The 21,340-nt window shown below is 43.8% G+C and overlaps 1 protein-coding gene across 3 annotated transcripts in view; it reads left to right on the forward strand.

Moving 5' to 3' along the window:
* DOP1B (DOP1 leucine zipper like protein B) overlaps positions 1–19,142 on the forward strand; it is a 123,075-nt gene extending 103,933 nt beyond the window's left edge. The window contains exons 28-37 of one of the 3 annotated variants that reach the window (XM_065943006.1): positions 1,995–2,080; positions 2,305–2,414; positions 2,551–2,697; positions 4,155–4,216; positions 4,729–4,857; positions 13,135–13,271; positions 15,254–15,309; positions 15,590–15,751; positions 17,476–17,605; positions 18,466–19,142. In XM_065943006.1, coding sequence (XP_065799078.1) covers positions 1,995–2,080; positions 2,305–2,414; positions 2,551–2,697; positions 4,155–4,216; positions 4,729–4,857; positions 13,135–13,271; positions 15,254–15,309; positions 15,590–15,751; positions 17,476–17,605; positions 18,466–18,720 — 1,274 coding nt within the window. In that variant the 3' untranslated portion in view covers positions 18,721–19,142. Of the gene's footprint in view, positions 1–1,994; positions 2,081–2,304; positions 2,415–2,550; positions 2,698–4,154; positions 4,217–4,728; positions 4,858–13,134; positions 13,272–15,253; positions 15,310–15,589; positions 15,752–17,475; positions 17,606–18,465 lie in introns of those variants that run through there. The other 2 variants (XM_065943007.1, XR_010664218.1) reach the window with 2 other exon arrangements.
* The last annotated feature ends 2,198 nt before the right edge of the window (positions 19,143–21,340 follow it).

The raw sequence follows: 21,340 nt of genomic DNA on the forward strand, positions 1-21,340 counted from the left end.
CTTTGAGACCCTATGGACTGCAGCCCATATGCTAACCCTCCCATAGAGCGGTGGTGGTAGTTTAGTCGCTAAGTCATGTCTGACCCTTTGTGACCCCATGGACTGTAGCCCGCCAGGCTTCTCTGTCCATGGGATTCTCCAGGCAAGAATACTGGAGTGTGTTGCCATTTCCTTCTCCAGGGGATCTTCCCAACCCAGGAATGGAACCCGGGTCTTCTGCACTGCAGGCAGATTCTTTACCGACTGAGCTACAAGGGAAACCCCATAGAGAACCCCCTACCCTGCCCACAATGTCCCTCGGCGCTATGCTGCCTTCCCCACTTGCCAACGTAATGCTCCGAGAGGCTCCTCTGTCCTCAGGATTCTCCAGGCAAGCATACTGGAGTGGGTTGCCATTTCCTCCTCCAGGGATCATCCTGACCCAGGGATCAAACTGGCGTCCCCTGCACTACAGGCAGATTCTGAACTGCTTAAGGCATCAGGGAACCCTACTGATGGAGTACTAAGGACCAAAGAATATTGTTTATTTGGCTTACTCTTCAATTAGAGTTCATCAAAGCATATTTGTGTGGTGCTGAAACAGTGCAGCAGAGCGGTAGAAATCAATACCAAAAGGTGAAAGGATAGTTAGAAAGTGACGTCTGTGACGGCCATCTGTTCTGTCGCTCAGTCGTGTCCGCCTCTTTGTGACCCCATGGGCTGCAGCATGCCAGGCCTCCCTGTCCATCAGCAACTCCCGGAGCCTGCTCAAACTCATGTCCATCTAGTCGGTGATTCCATCCAACCACCTCTTCCTCTGTCGTCCCCTTCTCCTCCTGCCTTCAGTCTTTCCCAGATCAGGTCTTAATAGCCATAGGGCCAGGATTAACATGGTCAATGGAATTACTGTTCTGTGACAAGAGCCAGGAACGTGTCTATCAAACAGACAAGACGGAGAACATGAATATCAGTGTGCTAGATTAGTAACGCATAGGGCCAAACTGAGGGAGTTCCCATTTGTTTACATTCATTTCCTGAATGAAATATGAAGTGAGGTTGCCAGCTGAGAAGGTGCATGTGGTGGTGGCTCTGGAGGGAGGAGGCGAATCAGGTTGGAGAGTGAGGAGGCCAGCGTAGCACTGAGATACTTGGGGGAGGTGTATCTAGTAGCATCAGGTGTTTTTTGAGGTTCATGGTCATGAAATAGAGTGAAATCTATTTCATAGTGGTTTGGTTTTTTCCTCCGGAGCATTTTGCTGTGCGGAACCAGGCAGTCACTGGGTTTAGCCAGCTTTGCATGCTTCTGAGTGATTGCTTCAGGAGGGAGAGAGAAGAAAAGAGTGAAGGATGCCCTCAAGGTGGCTGATGGACTCGGGTGTGGGTGGGGAGGAAGAGAAGTGAAGACCTGGGGGGGTTAAGGTGAGGAATTCCAGGGGCTGGAGGAAGCTGTCAGAGCAGCGTTCCAGGAGTAAGCGAGCAGGTAAAATAAGACACGGTCACGACAGGAGGCTAGAGATGGAGATTTGGGAAACTGGCGTGACCATGTGTGTGACGGTGACAGCGGCTAGCTGAGCTGGAGCAAAATAAAAAGATCGCTGAAAAGACTTGAGGGGCTCAGAGGCTAGGGTGACAGAGGCACCACCCAAGGGGATGTTGAAGGTCCAAGAATGATGATAGGAAGAGAAGCAGGGAGGAAGATGGTGAGCTGGTGCTGAACAAAGGTTCTCGGTTGCCGAAACTGAACACATGAGAAGAGAAAAATATCTAACACATACTTAACACGTGCCATCAGCGTGAAAGGTAGAGACTCGTGACTCACGTTCACGTGATGCTTTGGGGGCATAAATGGTGACCAATCCATCGTGATTTTTTTTTGGCTGTTCGGCCTGCGAGATCTTAGCTCCCTGACTAGGGAGTGACCTCCAGCCCCAGCAGTGAGATCGCAGCATCCTAACCACTGGGCCAGCGGGCAAGTGCCCCATCTGTCACGGTTAAAACACAAATGCCTCTCTCAGCAGATGCTGCCGCTGCCGCTTCAGCGATGGTCTCTGCCTCTGCGCCCTCGGTGTACAGCGTGCAGGCCTTGTCGCTCCTGGCAGAGGTAAGTATGTGTCTGCCTCATCATCCCCTCTGGGGGAATGAGGCTTCACCAGGGCGCGTCCGTTCTCAGAGACTGGGGGCTCGGGCGCCCCATCCCAGCTGAGCCCGTAAGCCGGCCTGGGCCTGTGGCTGCCCCATGGGGTTGTCCTGCTAGGCTAGGCTGTGTGTGCGCCATATTGCCACTTCCTTTAGGAGAGCCCTGTTTGCCGACTCCTGTTCTCCTAGGTCCTGGCGTCACTCCTGGACATGGTTTACCGAAGTGACGAGAAGGAGAAAGCGGTGCCCTTGATCTCACGCTTGCTGTACTATGTTTTCCCTTACCTGCGCAATCACAGGTACGGCCTCCTCTGTAGCCCCCAAACCCGCCCACTCTTGCCCCGGTGCGGGAAGATGGCTCATGGGAAATGCATCCAACACGGCTCCTCTCACGGCCTCTGACCTTGACCCTTTGCCCTTCCCACGCCCTTGCAGCGCCTACAATGCCCCCAGCTTCCGGGCGGGCGCCCAGCTGCTGAGCTCTCTGAGCGGGTATGCCTATACCAAGCGAGCCTGGAAGAAAGAAGCCCTGGAGTTGTTCTTGGACCCAGCTTTCTTCCAGATGGACACGTCTTGTGTGCAGTAAGAAATGCCGTCCTGATTTTAAAAAACGGGCCGGGAACCTTCACGTGGCAAAGTGTGTGGGTTTCTATAATTAGTTCCCATTCCTGAACTGGGGAGCAGAGCTGACTGTTATCATCCCAAGTCGCAGGACACCACTCACAGGTTAGCGGTGTATTTCCAGGGAAGGAATGTAAGTCTTTTGAAAACGACACAGGTGCCCTTTTTTTCCCAATCAAGAGATGAATTGTTATTATTCCTAAAGAGCATAACAAGGGGTTCCAGCGGTACTTGGTCTATGCTGCTCTGTCTTGTAATCACAAGATGCTGGACCAGTGTTGAGATGACAGGGCTCTGTGGTGACCCTCCGGGTGCTTCCCCGACTTCTGGGCTCACAGTCCATGAGTCCTCGCTGAGACCGTGCAGCCACCAGGAATGCACCAGACCGTGCATTTCAGCAGAGATGCATGGAATCAGGATGAACTGACTGCGCCTTCTACTCGGAGGTCAGCAGAACCACTCGTAATTCTGCCCGTGGCTTGGCTGAATGTGTCTTTATTAACAACAGGGGTCGAGGGTAGAGACTTTTCAGCTTCTTTGACCAAGATCTTTCACCCTGCATCAGGAAGATCTGCTGGAGAAGGGATAGGCTACCCACTCCTGTATTCTTGGGGTTCCCTGGGGGCTCAGCTGGTAAAGAATCCGCCTGCAATGCCAGAGACCTCGGTTCAATCCCTGGGTTGGGAAGAAACCTGGAGGAGGGAACAGCCACCCACTCCAGTATTCTGGCCTGAAGAATCCCATGGACTGTATAGTCCCTTGGGTCGCAAAAGAGTCGGACAGGACTGAGCAACTTTCACTTTCACCCTGTAATCCTGTTGCACTGTGGGAGACTGATGAAAGCTAGTGGTATTTGTCTTCAGGACCCCCACTGCTGTTCCTCAACACAAGTGTATGGACTTCATCTGTGCAAACATATTTAACAGCAACTCTTGCAAAAGCCTCTTGATTCAGATGGTAAAGGATTCCACCTGCAATGAAGGAGACCAGGGTTCGATCCCTGGGTTAGGAAAATTCCCTGGAGAAGGAAATGGCAATCCGCTCCAGATTCTGGAGAATCCCATGGACAAAGGAGCCTGATGGGCTAGGATCCATGGGGTCGCAAAAAGTCAGATACGACTGAGTGACTAACACTTCTTTTTGCAAAAGCCAAAGAACTTTGAACGAGTACTTTCTTTTATGGTGGTCTGGGAATTATTTATTACTTCCTAGGTTATTTATTCCCTATATTAAGGTTATAAACGAAGAGCTTCTTCTTAGCTTCTCCCTATGTAAAAACTATTCATCCCTTTCGCTAACTTTTCAGAAAAGAGTTTTTAATCTTAAAGGGACATGTTATTTTTCCTTGATATTTTTGACTGAACTGTCTGTCACCCTTTGCATATTTAACTTCGCTTTCTTTTTTTTTAAATATCCAGTTGGAAGTCCATTATTGACCATCTTCTGACTCATGAGAAAACGATGTTTAAAGATCTAATGAGTAAGTTCTTCTGTGTTAACATGCACATAAGTCACACTTTAAAGGACCAAAGCCTTTTGGTCATAATCAGCTTTTACCACGTATTTCAGAACATGACTCAAACTTTTTATGGTGCAGTTTCAGCCACAAACTGTAATGTGGCGGATAGGATTTGTCAGGACTCCGTGAGTGAACCTTCCTAGTTCTAGTCAGTTGACAAGAATGCCTCTAACCACCATTTTTGCATTTTTATAGTGGAGAAAATACTTTTGAAAGCAATGATAAGGTGACCATAATTTGTTAGGAGTACTTTCCTATAGCGCATATCGTCTTCAAACACCTTATCATTAAGTATCACTCAAGAAGTAAATACTTCTATAAATTTTAAATATTTGGATAATAGCTACATGCCCTTAATCAAGATCACATTCCACCAGGGGAGATAGGAATGAACACTTGTGTGAATTTCTCATCACTTATCTCTCATTGTAGGTTTCTCACTAAGTGAACCTTATTTGCTATATTTATTCCAGACATGCAGAGCAGTTCTTTAAAACTGTTCTCCAGTTTTGAGCAGAAAGCCATGCTGCTAAAGCGCCAGGCTTTTGCTGTCTTCAGTGGAGAACCTGATCAGTACCACCTTTACCTTCCTCTGATCCAAGGTAAGAAGGCCCACCCTCCCCCCCAGCCCTCTCCCCACACAGACAGGCCCAGAGGGGCCAGCACATGCTGGCAGAATGGGCCAGTGTCAGATGAGCGTTCCACAGGGGTTATCGTAGAAGAACTTCGGTAAATCGGGAACTTTGTTTTAAAAATCAATTGCTATAGTGCTGTTAGTTTTTATTAGGTCATTTTAAAAAATCTGGCCGTACTTCTTCGGCACTGTCTCCTGCTCGATCCCTCCTGCAGTCCAGATGCTTGGAGGGTGGAGTCCTAACGGAGGCTAGCAGAGGAGCAAGACTGTGGAGGAGTGCCTTTTTTCCTTAGCAGTTTTTTTTCTCCTTCACCCTCACAGTATCCTTTATCTGCTTCAAAAATGAATGACTGGGACTACCCTTGTGGTCCAGTGGTGAAGATTTCACCTTCAGCGCAGGGGGTGGAGGATTTGGTCCCTGGTTGGGGAACTAAGATCCCACGTCCCTCTGGGCCAGAAAAACTGAAAGGTGAAACAGAAGCAATATTGTAACAAAATTCAGTGCTGTGCTGCGCTCAGTTGCTTCAATCATGACCCTTGGCGACCTGTGAACTGTAGCCCGCCAGGCTTCTCTGTCCATGGGGGTCCTCCAGGCAAGAATACTAGAGTGGGTTGCCATGTCCTCCTCCAGGGGATCTTCCCGACCCAGGACTCGATCCCGTATCTCCGGCATCTCCTGTATTGCAGGCACATTCTTTACCTACTGAGCCACCTGGGAAGCCCAACAGATTCAATAAAGACTTTAAAAACAGTCAAAATCAAAAATGCTTTTTAAACAACGAATGTGGATGTTGCACATGACTTTGGAGGGTTTTTCCCGCTCCTCATGAAATGTTAAGATGAACATTCTAATTCACCCTCCTCCAAGATATGAAAGATTTCTCAAGCAGAAATGTGTTTTTCTTGAGACTCATAGCCTAAATGGGATATAATGAAGTGAAAAAAAATCTTTCAAGATTATATTAAATATCATGAGTAGTAGTGTTAAAAACAGTTTTACAAGTACTAGAATTAAGATGATGTCAGTCATTTGGGGGGAGGGTCAGGTTTATTAAGTTTTAATTTACATACAGTAAAGATGACATCCCCTAGTGGCTCAGATGGTAAAGAATCCGCCTGCAGTACAGGAAACCCAGGTTCAATCCCTCAGTCCAGAAGATCCCCCAGAGAATGGAATGGCTACCCACTCCAGTATTCTTGCCTGGAGAATTCCATCAACAGAGGAGCCTGGTGGGCTACAGTCTATGGGTTGCTCAGAGTCGAAAACGACTGAGTGACTAACACTTTACATACAATAAAAGTCACCCTTCTGGCTGTACCGTTCTGTGAATTTTGATAAACACACACAGTCATGTAACCACCACTACAGTCAAGATACAGAACATTTCCATCACACCTGAAAGTTCACTCTTGCCCCTCAGAAGTCATCTCCTCCCCTGACCCCGTCAACCGCTAAATCTACTTTCTGTTCATATAGTTTCATTTTTTCCAGAATGTCTTATAAATATGAATGTGATTAGACAGTGTAGAGCCTTTGAGTCTGGCTTCTTTTGTGTTTGAGAGTCATTCATGCTATTGTACTTATCCAGAGTTATTCCTTTTTAATTTCTGTTTGTTTATAGTGTTCGAGTCTGTGAGTTGTTCACTTGTTCACCAGTGGAAAAGCATTCAGGTTGTTTCCACAGAGAATTATGCAATAAATCTCTTAACACTGCCCTCCTAAAAAATTTTCATATAAATATCTGTCAGTTCACGAAGTATATGCTTTTCCTAAATATTAGTACTACTAGTTCTCAGCCCACATCCCTACTTGATTAACCATTTGAAAGGTCTTAATTATTTTAGGCCAAAACATTAACAGCTTTCCTAGGTATTAATTATGATAGTATTTTACATTGGCAATAATAAAAGACACCATTTTCTACTTCAGCTGACATAACTTCCGCAACGTCAAGCGCATCACGGAAATGTTCGTGCCATGACATCCTGAATACCTACAATGTGTAAAAGCGAATATTCAGATAGGACAGATCCTTACTCGAAGTACTAATGTGCTGATGTGATCAGAGGGTGACCAGGAGTGCCAGTAAAGATGATGGCAGCCCCCAGAAGCCTTCAGCTCAGAGCAGAGTCAGAGCTGAATTTCGTGGCATCCTGACAGGATTTGGGAGGGAGGAGGAGCGACCGGAACCACGTTTCCTGTGGTTCACGGGCAGCATCTGGGATGGTGCTTCACACACCTGGCCAGGGGACAGGGGCCTAAAAGGGCAGCGTCAAGCCCCTGTCCCGGAAGGAGCACTCGGGGGGCCAATGCACCAGGCGGTCCACCTTCTCTCCCGTCAGACGCTCTCCTAAAACCTGGGCTGAGCCCCAGAGGGCTGAAGAGAACTGTCCAGTGTGTAGAACAAGAAGAGGACAGACCATGGCCTTCCTTAACCAGCAGCGTGGCGAGACTGACCACGGCAGGATTTCTGAGAAATCATGAAGGGGGAGAGAAGTAAGGGACCACAGAATAGTATACACATTCTATATGGGACTTTTATATACGGCATATATGTATATGAGGGCTTCCCTGGAGGCTCAGAGGGTAAAGTGTCTGCCTGCAGTGCGGCAGACCCGGGTTCAACCCCTAGGTTGGGAAGATCCCCTGGAGAAGAAAATGGCAGCCTACTCCAGTATTCCTGCCTGGGCAATCCCATGGATGGAGGAGCCTGGTAGGCTACAGTCCGTGGGGTTCCAAAGAGTCAGACACGACTGAGCTACTTCACTTTCACTTTCTTATATGTATAGAGGTCACCTTCATGCTGACTTTAAGTAGGAAACGGTTTGGGAGCCCTTGGAGAAAGAGGAATTTCTCCATAGAAATACCCTCCACTTTGGATAACTCAAGGGTTCTTTTTTTTTTTTTTTTTAAATACCACCTGTTTGAAAAAATAGAGTGGAACTCCCTGGCAGTGCTGGAGTGGTGGGTTTCAGAGTGTTCTCTGACAGTCTTGGGTCACTGACTAGCCCCTAGAGCAATGAGGTCAAGGGAGTAAACGATCCATAAGGTTCTAAATAATTGCACACCATGGTAAAGAGTCAAGTCCTGATCAGAGGAGGCAGGAATGGGAAAGGCCTGGCATTTCTCCTCTGGAGTAACCTCTGGGGTCCTTTCCCCCTGACTGACCACCATCAAGCAGCCCTGGGTGTGGATGATTGTTGTGCGTGGAGTGTGGAGCTAAATAATGCCGTATATCTCGGCTCCTCATGACATAAATTTTACATTGATCTCAGAAGAATCTGTAAATGAGCTCAAAGCAATTATTATTTTTTAATGGGAAAGATGATCAACTGCTGCTTGTCTAGAATGAAAAGAAAGACAGGCATCACCCCCTACAAAGGCCCCTGACGAAGGGATCAGAAAGACCTCGAAGCAACACTCCATGCCCTTTAACTGATGAGGGTGGCTCCTTCCAGATCCACTGAAATCCTTCCCATCTTTTAAGTCTTCCTCGTTGTCCTGTGTTAGCTCCATTTTTACATCAGGATACCGATGCTCAGAGGGATTAGCACCTCCGTAAAGTTGCATTGCCACTACCTGGCAAAACCTGGACTGAAGTCTGAGCTCTCTGGCTCCCTACAGTAGGCTGTGGTCTTTATGCGGTACCCTTTGAGGCAGGTGAGTTTCACAGATAGGAAGCGGGCTCAGCAAGATTACCTGGCCAGCCTAAAATGAGATTCTGCAACCTTGACAGTGGTGCAGAGTCCTGGCTCAGGGCTGTCTGCGCTCTCTGCTCACAAGGACTCCTTAAGACTGTAAGGTTTATCACTCAGCTAAGAAAGGAGTATTAGAGATTCTAAAATAGCTCATCTTGACTGAAGAAATCTCATGAATTTAGTTTTTATTTGAAGTATCAATATGAAATATCCCCTATGTGTACAAACCACTTTTTTAAAATCTGTTTTCTCTTGAAATAGATTAAGACTCACAAGAAGTTGCACCAGTAGTACCTAGTGTTTCTGTGTACCATTTATCCGGCTTTCCCCGTGGTAACATCTCACATAAGCATAGTCCCTCATCAAGACCGAAAATTGACCTGGGAATATTACCACAACTCAACTAGAGACCTGTTCAGATTTCACCAGTTTCTACAATGCATTCTTCTTGTGTATGTTTATCTGTGTGTCCAGTTCTGTGAATGAATCTCCTCTACAAATTCTTGTGGACAGCACCACAACCAGGACGTAGAACTCTTCCCTCACCACTAAGCAACTCCCTGAAGTCACACCCTCTACCCAGCCCTAACCCTTGGAAACTGCTCACCTATCACTTTCTCTACCACTTTCATTTGTCACCTTGAGAATATTCCATAAATGGAATCATGCAGTATGTTAGCTTTTGAGAATAGCTTTTTCATTCAGTCCAATGCCTCTGAGATCCATCCAGAGGCAAGTGAGGTAGGTTCATGGGTGTATCAAGAGTTTGCTCTTTTTTATTGAGTAATAATACTCCTTTTTATGGATGTTTCACAGTTCATTTATCCATTTAACTAGGGGACATTTGTGTTGTTCCAGTTTGGGGTTATTAGAAATAAAGCCTCTATGATAAACATGCATGTACCATTTTTGTGTGGTTGTAAATTGTCATTTCTTTACACAGAGTTTGATTACAGGGTCCTGTGGTAAATGTTTATTTAACTCTCTAGTTCAGTTCAGTCGCTCAGTCGAGTCTGACTCTTTATGACCCCATGGACTGCAGCACACCAGGCCTCCCTGTCCATCACCAACTCCTGGAGCTTGCTCAAACTCATGTCCATCGAGTCAGTGATGCCATCCAACCATCTCATCCTCTGTTGTCCTCTTCTCCTTCTGCCTTCAGTCTTTCCCAGCATCAGAGTCTCTTCCAGTGAGTCAGTTCTTCGCATCAGGTGGTCAAAGTCTTAGAGTTTCAGCTTCAGCATCAGTCCTTCCAATGAATATTCAGGACTGATTTCCTTTAGGATGGACTGGTTGGATCTCCTTGCAGTCCAGGGGACTCTCAAAAGTGTTCTCCAACACCACAGTTCAAAAACATCAGTTCTTTGGCGCTCAGCTTTCTTTATAGTCCAACTCTCACATCCATACATGACTACTAGAAAAACCATAGCTTTGACTAGGTGGGCCTTTGTCATCTAACACTCTAAGGAGCTCTTAAGAAACTCTCTAAGAAACTGCCAAACTGTTTTTCAGAGTGGATTTACCATTTTGCATCCTCATTTAAGCAATAATTCAAATGTCATTATCCTTTTTGATGTCTGTAGAGATAATCTTTGTTTCATTCCTGATATTGGTAATTTACCTTCTCTTTTTGGGGGTCAGTGTTTCTAGAAGTTTTATCAGTTTTATTCTTCTTTTCAAATTACCAAACTGTGGGATTTTTTTTCTGTATTATTTTTGTTTTGTTTGCAATTTCATTTATTTCTGCTCTTTATCATGCCCTTCTTTGTCCTTGTTTTGGGTTTAATCTGTTCTTTTTCTAGTCTCATAAGTTGGTGGTGGTGGTGGTTTAGTCGCTAAGTCGTGTCTGACTCTTGCGACCCCATGGACAGTAGCCTGCCAGGCTCCTCTATCATGGGATTCTCCAGGCAAGAGTACTGGAGTGGGTTACCATTTCCTTCTCCAATTCTCATAACGTAGAGGCTTGAATTATAGAATTGAGTGCTTTCTTCTTTTATAATGTAAGCATTTAGTGCTATACATTTCCCTCTCATTACTTTAACTATATCCCACAAAATCTGATCATCTTTTAATTTTCATTCATTTCTTTATATTTTTTATTTGATGCTTCCTCTTCAGCCCATATCTTATTTATTAAGAGAAGTTTGTTAATTTCCAAGTGTTTCCAGTTGTTCTTCTGCAATTAATTTCCAGTTTAAGTCCATCATGGTCAGAGTGGGCTTCCCTCATGGCTCAGACAGTAAAGAATCCACCTGCAATGCCGTGGACCTGGATTTGATTCCTGGGTTGGGAAGATCCCCTGGAGGAGGGCATGGCAGCCCTGGAGAATCCTCATGGACAGAGGAGCCTGGCGGGCTGCAGTCCATGGGGTCATAGTCAAACACAACTGAGCGACTGAGCACACACACATGGTCAGAGAACATTCTTTGTAGAATTTAAATTTGTTGAAGTTAGATTTTATCATGAGTCATAAAACAGTCCTGGTGAATGTTCCACGAGCAGTTAATGAGATGAATTCTGCTGTGTTGAGCGGAGTGTCCTGCAAGTGTTGTTTAGATCCTACAGGCTGATGGTATTGCTCAGTTCTTCTGTATCCTTCAGTTCAGTTCAGTCGCTCAGTCATGTCCAACTTTTTGCGACCCCATGAATCGCAGTACACCAGGCCTCCCTGTCCATCACCAACTCCCGGAGTTTACCCAAACCCATGCCCATCAAGTCGGTGATGCCATCCAGCCATCTCATCCTCTGTCGTCCCCTTCTCCTCCTGCTCCCAATCCCTCCCAGCATCAGGGTCTTTTCCAATGAGTCAACTTCGCATGAGGTGGCCAAAGTATTGAAGTTTCAGCTTCAGCATCAGTCCTTCCAATGAACACCCAGGACTTTATCCTTACTTGACTGTTTTTTTTCCCTAGGGCTTCTATCAGTCATGGGGTAGGGATGTTGAACCTCAGCTACAGTTGTCAGAAGTTATTCTTTGAGTTCTGGTAGTTCTTCCTGCTTGTAATTTAGATCTCTTGTTCGGTGCACAGGCATTTGGGAACATTATCTCTTCCTGCTGAATTGACCTTGCCCTCTGCAGTGTCCCTCTTTGACCCTGGTGCTTTGCTCTGCTCTGAAGTCCATTCCGTGTTATGTTAATAGTGCCACTCCAGCTTTCTTAAAACATTGGCAACCTTTAACCTACTTATATCATTATATTTGAAGGCAATTTTGTGTAAGATAGCATACAGCTAGGTCATTTCTTCAATCTATTCAATCTCTCTCTTAACTGACTGGTGTAGACAGTTTACCTTTAATGTAATTACTGGTATGTCAGGATATATCATGCCTTTTTATTTATTTTCTGTTTGTTCCTTGTTTTTTTGTTCCTTTGTTTGCCTTTTTGTATTTTCCTGAGGTTGCTTGAACATTTTTTCAGCGTTCCTTTTTGATTTATTTAAAGTGGGTTTGGGGATGTGTCTCTTTTTAAAGCTTTTTGCAGTGGTCGCTGTAGGGATTGCAGTGAACATAGACTGTATGTACTTGTATCAACATTTTCCATCATTTGGGATGCTCTTCTTTTCACCCATGTGGTATAGTTATGTGAAATACTACTTTTCGCACTGAAACCATAAGAGATTGAGATAAACTTTTTGCTTTTACTGTTGAACATAGGTTAAATACTCAGGAAGAAAGAATATTATTTATATTATATGATTTTAAGAGAAGTTTATTACTAATGTACTCCAGTAAATCTTAACCAGCATGACCACAGTTTAGCTGTTTGCCATGGCAATTTGTCATATTCCTCAGAAACCCTAAATTATGGGAATAATCACATTCTACAAGCAGTTATTTCAATGGAGAAATTGGGAAGACTTAGGGACTAGAGAGTTTCCCTCAACTTTTTTTTTCCCTGCAGGAATTGAAGTTTTTGTCATAGTCATCAAACCTAAATTTAACTGAATAATTCTTTTATTCACTCATTTCACTTGTCACTCCTCACCCCCAAAATACAGTGTCATCTGCCAACCAACCTATGTGGTCTTATAGTTCCAATCCTTACCAAGGACTGTCTTTGGTTTCGATGTCTCATGCTTCATATTCTTAGAAGAACATTTACAGGACTTCCCTGGAGGTCCAGCGGTTAGGACTCCATGCTTCTACTGCAGGGGGCATGGGTTTGATCCCTGGTCAGGGAACTAAGATCCTGCAAGTTATACAGCATGACCAAAAATTCTAAAAAGTCACCAATATCATTTACGTGCTCACTGATAATACAGTGGATTTCTGGCTTGAGCCAGAAGTTGATGCCCTCCTTCCTGCTCAGCTGTAGCCGGGGAATAAGAAACCCTTGATTCACTTCTTTAGCGAAGGCCATGAACTGCTGTGCCTCACAAAGAAGAGAGCTGTGGGCAAACAAGGAGAGCAATACGATTCTCCCAACGCCCCGCTCGTGTACAGTTGTCAAATGTCAGGGCAGTTGCAGTTGTGTTTTTCCTCTTTGTCTAGTGAGAAGCTCCAAACTCCTCATTTGTGTGACATCTCGAAAATCTTCTTTCCTTAGAACGCCTGACAGACAATCTCAGAGTGGGACAGACATCCTCAGTTGCTGCTCAGATGTTTCTGTTTTTCAGAGTTTTGCTGCTAAGAATATCTCCCCAACACTTGACTTCACTGTGGCCAATAATGGTCTCTGAATTGGTAAGTGCAAATACTTTATTCTTGAGATAAAATTGGAGCTTTTTAAAATGCGTTTTCAGGAATAATGTAAACTTTCACGTATATCTAATTTTATCTGTAAAATTTTCAATCAAGTTGGTAGTGCATGATCAGCTCTTGGTTAAGTAGAGATATTTTATCCTCTAATCATAGTTGACCTCTCAACTGTAGTTATTTAAATTAATTTGATATTATTTGCTTTTTTTTTTTTTTTTGGCCATCCTGTGCGACTTTTGGGATCTGACTTCCCCAACCAAAGATTGAACCCAGAAGTGAAAGCATTGAGTCTTAACCACTGGACCTCCATAGAACTCCCTATTTGCTAGTTTTTTTTTTTTTTTTCTTTGCAACCCTTTATTTTTTTTTTTTTTTTTTTTTTTTAAATATTATTTTATTAGTTGGAGGCCAATCACTTTATAACATTTCAGTGGGTTTTGTCATACATTGACATGAATCAGCCATATAGTTACACGTATTCCCCATCCCGTATTTGCTAGTTTTTAAACTGGCCTTTTCCCACTTTTATTTAGATATAAGTGTCATGCAGCAGCGTATAAATTTAAAGTGTACAACATAATGAATGACTGAAATATATCATGAAACCCTTATCACATTCACTTAACATCCATCATCTCATACGGATCCAAAAGAAAAGAATTTTTTCCCTTGTGATGACAACTCAGGATTTACTGTCTTTACTTTCACCTGTGACTTACAGCAGCTTTAACTGCAGTTGTCACATCCTGCATTACATCCCTAGTAATAACATATGTCTTATAAATTGACATTTTTACCTTTTGACCACCTTCATTCAATTTTCCCTCCTCCCACCCCCTGCCTCTGATCTCTTCTGTGAGTTTGGTTTGGTTTTGCTTTGCTTTGTTTCTTAGGTTCCCCTTATAAGTGAGATCATACAGTTTTTGTCTTTCTCTTCTGACTTATTTTACATAGTGTAATGCCCTCAGAATCCTTCCACATTACTGCAGATGTGCCAATGGCAAGATTCTTCCTTTTCATGCTGAAAAACATTCTACTGTATGTGTGTATTCTCATACATATATACATGTGCATGTATGTGTGTATACACATATATGTATATACATATGCATATGTGTATATATACATATGCTTGTGTGTGTGTGTGTGTGTATGTATATATATGTATATATTCATATATATGTATATGAAACAGTTTCTTAATCCATTTATTTGTTGATAGACACTTAGGATGTTTCCATGTCTTGGCTGTTGTATTGGGTTGACCAAAAAGTTCATTCAGGTTCTTCCCATGTCACAGAAAAACCTGAGCGAACTTTTTGGCCAACCTAGTAAATAATGCTGCAGTGAATATGGGGGTGCACATATCTCTTTGAGAATATTTTCATTTCCTTTGAGCATAGTCCCAGAAGTGGGTTTACTGGATCATAAGGTAGTTCTGTTTTTAATTTTTTGAGGAGCCATCATACTGTTTTCCATAGTGACTGTACCAGTTTATAATCCCACCAACAGTGCACAAGGGCTCCCTTTTCTCTGCATCCTCACCAACATTTATAATCTCACCCGTTGGGTGACAGCAGTTCTAATGGGTGTGACGTGGTGTCTCATCATGGTTTCGATCTGTGTTTCCTTGATGATTAGTGATGTTGAGCATCTTTTCATGCCTGTTGATCACTCCTATATCTTCTTTGGAAAAATGTCTATCAAGTCCTCTGCCCATTTTTCAGTTGATTATTTGCTTTTTTGTTACTGAGTTGTATGAGTTCTTTATGTATTTTAGATATTATCCCTTACCGTATTTGGTTTGCAAATATTTTTTTTACCACTTCATAGGTTGTCTTTTCATAGTTTTGATTCCTTCTTTTGTTTTATTTGCTAATTTTTATGGATATATAAATTTTAACCATTAAGCTAGATCTGACCTCTCTCAAATAGTAACTTGAATTCACTTTTTTTTTTTTTTAAAGATTCAGGCTTTCATACAGCTTGAAGAAGAGCTGAAAAAGGACAATGAATCATTGAGGTAAGTAGTGTATGAATCTGTGCACGTATGTGAAGGTTAATGGACATCACTGTATTTTTTTTTTGTTTTGATTTTTTTTTTTAGATCCAGACTGTGGACATCAATTTATAATGTAGGGTTAGATAATCCTAAACACCATTTTCTTGAAGTAGTTGTGAAGGGACCAGCTATTCTGACCACTTCTCAAAAGGAAAAAACCTTCTTATGGACATGTCATAGGCAAAAGGATTACAGCAGATGTGAATGAACTTCTAACAAGAGTTTCTTTGCCAATTTATAGAAACAGCAACAAAATCAACAGAATGAAAGTTGGAGCCTCTGATGGAAACGGGCCGTCGGTGGGGGAGATACCCCAGAGCGAGCTGGTCCTCTACTTGTCAGCTTGCAAATTCCTGGACACAGCACTTTCTTTTCCACCTGACAAGATGCCGTTATTTCAAATGTAAGTCATAGGAGACCACGTGTCCTCTTCGAAGGAGGTGACTTTTCTTTCCTCGTTAGCCCTTTCACTGGTCCTTTCCTATACACCATGTGGGTCACCAGTGGCCAAGGAGCCTGCCAGAATGCCGAGTTTCAGACGACTCGCAGCACCTGTGGTTTGGTGGATTTGGCTCACGGCAGTGTTTGCGGATGGGTTTCTGTTCGTGTGTGTGTTTCAGTGGATTTTGCTTTCGGGTGCTTATAAGACAGAGCCCCCACTGGTGAGCCTCACCGCATTTGTGTTTTTTTTTTTTTTTTTTTGGTCTCTTTGTTTTTAATTAACTAAATGGAACACGCTCTCCGCAGTTCACTCTGCCCTTGTTGGCTCACATATCCTGTGGGCTTAACACAGCTGCTCGTATGTTTCATTTCATGCCTGGTCCCAGATGCCACTTCTCTCCATCCTGCCCCCCTAAAGAGAGAAATCGTGTAGAAATGTTTGTGGTTAGAAAGACAGAATGAAAGAAGCCAGTCTGAAACGGCTACATACCATGTGTTTTCAACTACATGATGATCTATAAAGGACAAAACTGTAAAGACAGTAAACAGATGAGTGTGTCCCAGGAGTGGAGAGGGAGGCAGGGCACAGAATTTTCAGGGCAGTGAAATGATTCTGTGTGATTCTATACTGTGGACACATATCTTTATACACTTGTCCAAGCCTATGGAAGATGCAGCTCCAAGAGTGAACCCTAAGCTTAACTCTGGACTTGGGGTGATGATGGTGAGTCCGTGTCAGTTCATTGACTGAAACAAATGTGCCCTTCTGGTGGGAATGTTGACAGGGAGGCTCTGCATACCAGAGAGGGGGCAGGGGGCAAATGGGAAACCTCCATGGTTGCTGCTCAATTTTGGATGAACCTCAAAGTGCTCTAAAAAAGAAAGTTTGTTGTTTTTTTTCCTTTAAGTGAGTTCCAATGTACATGAATATGCATAGCAGCATTAATCATAATAGGCAAAAAGTAGAGAAAACCTAAATGTCCATTAGCTGACAAGTGGGTAAATAACATATGGTGTGTCCAGACAATGCAGTAGTCTACAACACAAAGAGGTGAAGTGCTGGTGCGTGGTACAGCGGTACAGCATGGGCAAGCCTTGTCGATAGCAGGTTAAGTGAGAGAAGCCAGGCACAAACAACCGTGGAGTACATTGGTTGTAATGTAATCATGTCCCACCATGATTCTATTTGTATGAAATGTCCAGAATAAAAAAACCTGTACAGACAGAAAGTAGTTAAGTGGTGGCCTGGATTGAGGGGTGAGAGCTAAAGGGAGCAGGGATTCTATTTGGGGTAATGAAAATATCCTAAAATTGATCATGATGGATGGTGGTGGATGTACAATTCTGTGAATATGCCAAAGGCTGTTGAATGGTGCAATTTATTTTTTATTTATTTGTATTTTGGGCTGTCCTGGGTCTTAGTTACAGCACACGAAGTGTTTAGTTGCAGCGTGTGAACTCTTAAGTTGCTGCACATGGGTTCTAGTTCCCTGACCAGGGATTGAACCCACGTTCCCTGCACTGGAAACACGGAGTCTTAGCCACTGAACCAGCAGGGAAGTCCTGAATAGTGCACTTTAAATGAGTGAACTGTGTGGTACGTGAATTACATCTCAGGCAAGCTGTTTGAAAACCTCTGGGTGGGCTCTGAGCCCATGTGCCTGACCTCGGATTCTCTTCCTCCAGTTACAGGTGGGCATTTGTTCCCGAAGTGGACACAGAAAGCCCTGCCTTCTTCTCAGATTTAGAGGAGGATCACCAAGAATGCAAGCCCCACACTGTCAGGATTCTTGAACTCCTAAAATTAAAATATGGGGTAATTATTTTCCTTTTTATAAAATTTGTATTTGTGGTGGAGGGGGATAGGCTCAGGGGTGAGTGAAGTACTTCATATGCCATTTGATTTCAACGACTTCGAACGGTGTTCACAATGCCTCTTAAGTGTTCAGACTTGGAGAGGGTTATGCATTTCATCTTTGTCTTAGCATTTGTATGTCACTTTCTCATCCCGGATGCTAAGAGGTAAAGCCTCCTGGGTGGACACAGTCCTACAGAACAGCAGTCCCCAACCTCTTTGGCATCAGGAGGCGGTTTTGTGAAAGGCAGTCTTTCCACGGACCAGGGAGCTGGGTTGAGTCGGGGGTGTGGTTTCAGGGTGATTTCATTACCTTTATTGTGCACTTTATTTCTTTTATCGTTACATTGTGATAATGAAATAATAATCCAACTCACCATAATGCAGCATCAGTGGGAGCCCTGAGCTTGTTTTCCTGCAACCCGATGGTCCCAGCTGGGAGTCGTGGGAGACAGGGACACCCGAAGTGTGTTGCTAATGTCCAATCTACTCTGTAATCTCATCCTGTTCCACCGCTCACCTCCTGCTTTGCAGCCCGGATCCTAAATAGACCACAGACTGGGACCCCTGCTGTAGAAGGAGACATGCCCACAGAGTCCCTCCGTGACTCAGAGGAAGGGCCTCCAGGAGGGGTGGCAGGGGCCCCAGCAGGATGCCTCACAGTGAAATCTGGTGGAAGACGGCAGTGGGGACGTGGGATTCGAGTTGACGCTGCTGCTGTCAGCACAGACAGGGACTTTTCCTAGAGGACTCGTGTCTTAGCTTTCACCGCCTGTGTGCGCCTCTCTAACCCTTAGCGTGTCGTCATTGGTTTTCTGCAGGAAATCGGCTGCTCAGATGAGATCGCCATGAAGAGTGAGTTCCCTCTGCTGCGCCAGCATTCTCTTTCCAGCGTTAGGCAACTGATGCCCTTCTTCAAGACTCTAAACTGTGCTTTTAAAACCCAGAGTCGACTGCCCGCCGACACCCAAGGCCCTCCTCCGCTCGTGGAGTTTCCTGTCGCAGATAACCCAAGGGTCTTGAAACAACTGGAAGAATGTGTTGAACATGACTTTTTGGAACATCTGGAATGTTAACCTTGGACCGAAGAATTTGTGTAAGCCATTTACTGAGACCTTGAGAAAAGCCAGGATATACTGAAAACGGAAAAGGAGCCAGGATAGTGGTTCTAAACAAGTCTATCTCAATTTCGAAAGTAAATTTCAGATCTTTTTTTTTTTTGGTGACCAACAAAACACACTTCCCTGAAATGCCTTGTAATATATTTAGGCCTGATTTTATGTTTCTTCCTCGATGTATGTGAAGAAGTGAAATTAATATATCATCTAATGGTGGCACAAAATTTGTAATATAAAGTAAACCATGAAGAGATTAAAAAGTTGGGTTTTTTTGTTGCAGAGATATGGGTCTGTGTCAGTACATCTCTCTAAACATTTCTAACTCATTGAATATTATTTTTAACCTTTCATACATGTGACCCTTTAAGCGTTTATTTTGCTACCACATTTTAAAATGAAAATATATTATTTTCTGAAAATACTAATAGTCCGTTACCTTTGACTGTTCAGCAGAGGTGTGAGTGTGAAGACAATCTCAGTGTATTTAACTCTTGCTGCATTAAAATCACGTGTTCCCACCTTCTGCTGGGTAAGAAATACACTGTTTTAACCCTCTGACAGCTGTCACCTCAGTTATACACTGCAATGTGCCTGGCCAGCACTTTCCACTTAACATAAATCAGTCATCATGGTCATGGAGGCTTTAATGCCTGAAACTGCTGTCAGGGAAATTCACTCTGGACTCTTCCTTATTCCTCTGTCCTCTCTGGGAACTCTGTACCGCTGCAGGCATCACTGTTCGTGAAAATAATTTCTAGGTTCCTAGGCACAGGCGTCTCAGGGCTGGCAGCATGCCAGCCCACTCTTTTCCAGCCTCTTTGTCTTACACCAGCTCCCTGTTTAGAGTCCACTTGGCACCTGTCCTGCTCGGCTAGTGCCCTCGCTCTCTGCCTGTGCTCCGGGCTTGCCTGCCAGCCCTGCCTGTCTCTTGTTCCCTTTTCAGCCACCAGGGCCTTCCATGACATCACTTTCCAGGTCAGACGATGCAGACTGCTCTGATGCGGGCTCTCAGATACATCCTTTCTACAGACAAGGGTGTTTGGGGGCTTGACAAACATTATTGGTTTCGTTTCTTGTAACATCCCACCATGTATGAGTTTGTGAGCAGGGCAGAAGCAGTTTGTGTCACTGGCCCCAAGATAGGATGTGGGGAACACAGAACCACTTGGTTTCCTGCATAATGGCTAAAAGTGAGAGTCGAAAAGCACCATCACATATGGGTATTCATACAAATATGTGTTAAAAATTACATGCAGGGACTTCCCTGTTGGTCCAGCAGTTAAGACTCAGTGTTCCCAATGCAGGAGTCCCAGTTTCAATTCCTGGTGGAGGAACAAACATCTTACATGCCACATAGTACGGCACCCCCCAAAATTGACAACAAATCTAATAGCTTATGTATGTCATCAGTAGCTATTATGCTATGAAAGATAGTTCTTTACAAATTTTGTTTTTTCCTTTTTTTTTTCTCTCCAGTGTCTAAAACAACTCAATACCATATGTAATTTAATCCTTTTTTTATTAAGTAGAAATCTTAAAGGGATTTAATAACACATCTCTGTTTAGCATAAAACACTAAAAAAGTCTTGTAAATGTGATGCTGAAGCTGAAACTCCAGTACTTTGGCCACCTGATGTGAAGAGCAACTCATTGAAAAAGACCCTGATGTTGGGAAAGATTGAAGGCAGGAGGAGAAGGGGACGACAGAGGATGAGATGGTTGGATGGCATCACTGACTCGATGGACATGGGTTTGAGGACTCAGTTTTACCCACATGCTAGACCAGGCATATACTCTGTGCCTCAGTTTTCTCAACTACAAAGTGGAATTATCAATGGTAATTACCCCCTCAGAGTTGTAGGAACAAATCCTCTCTGTGTTCCCTCGGTGATGTGGTTTTTTTTTTCCAATTTTTTTTGGATCTTCTGTGTCTTATTTTCTTGAGTTTTTATTTTATGTTGGAGCATACTATTAACAACGTTGTGTTAATTTAAGGTGTACAGCAAAGTGATTCAGTTACACATGTATCTATTCTCTTTCCAATTCTTTTCCCATTTAGGTTGTTATCTAGTGTTGAGCAGAGTTCCACATGCTACACAGTAGATCCTTGTTAATTATCCATTTTCAATATACCAGGGTGTACATGTCAACCCCAAACTCCCTAACTATACCTCCCCGCAACCCCCACCCTTGCCCCCACCTGTAACAAGTGCATGCCCCCACCTCTAAGTCTATGAGTCTGTTTCTAAGTTCCTTTGTATCTTTTTTTAATACCACATATAAGCGATATCATATGATGTCTTTATCTGACTTCACTAAGCATGACGATCTCTGGACCCATCCATGTTGCTTCAGTAGTCTGTATAGTTTTGATCATGCATTTGTGTGTGCTCAGTCATATCTGACTCTACAGCTCCATGGATGCAGCCCTCCAGGCTCCTCTGTTCATGGAATTTTCCAGGCAAGAATATTTGAGTGGGTTGCCATTTCCTACTCCAGGGATCTTCCTGACCCAGGAATTGAACCCACACCTCTTGTATCTCCTGCACCGGCAAGCGGATTCTTTACCATTCTGCCA

The sequence above is a fragment of the Muntiacus reevesi genome, chromosome 8 (genome assembly GCF_963930625.1).
Source record: "Muntiacus reevesi chromosome 8, mMunRee1.1, whole genome shotgun sequence".
In the NCBI taxonomy this organism is placed as follows: Eukaryota; Metazoa; Chordata; class Mammalia; order Artiodactyla; family Cervidae; genus Muntiacus; species Muntiacus reevesi.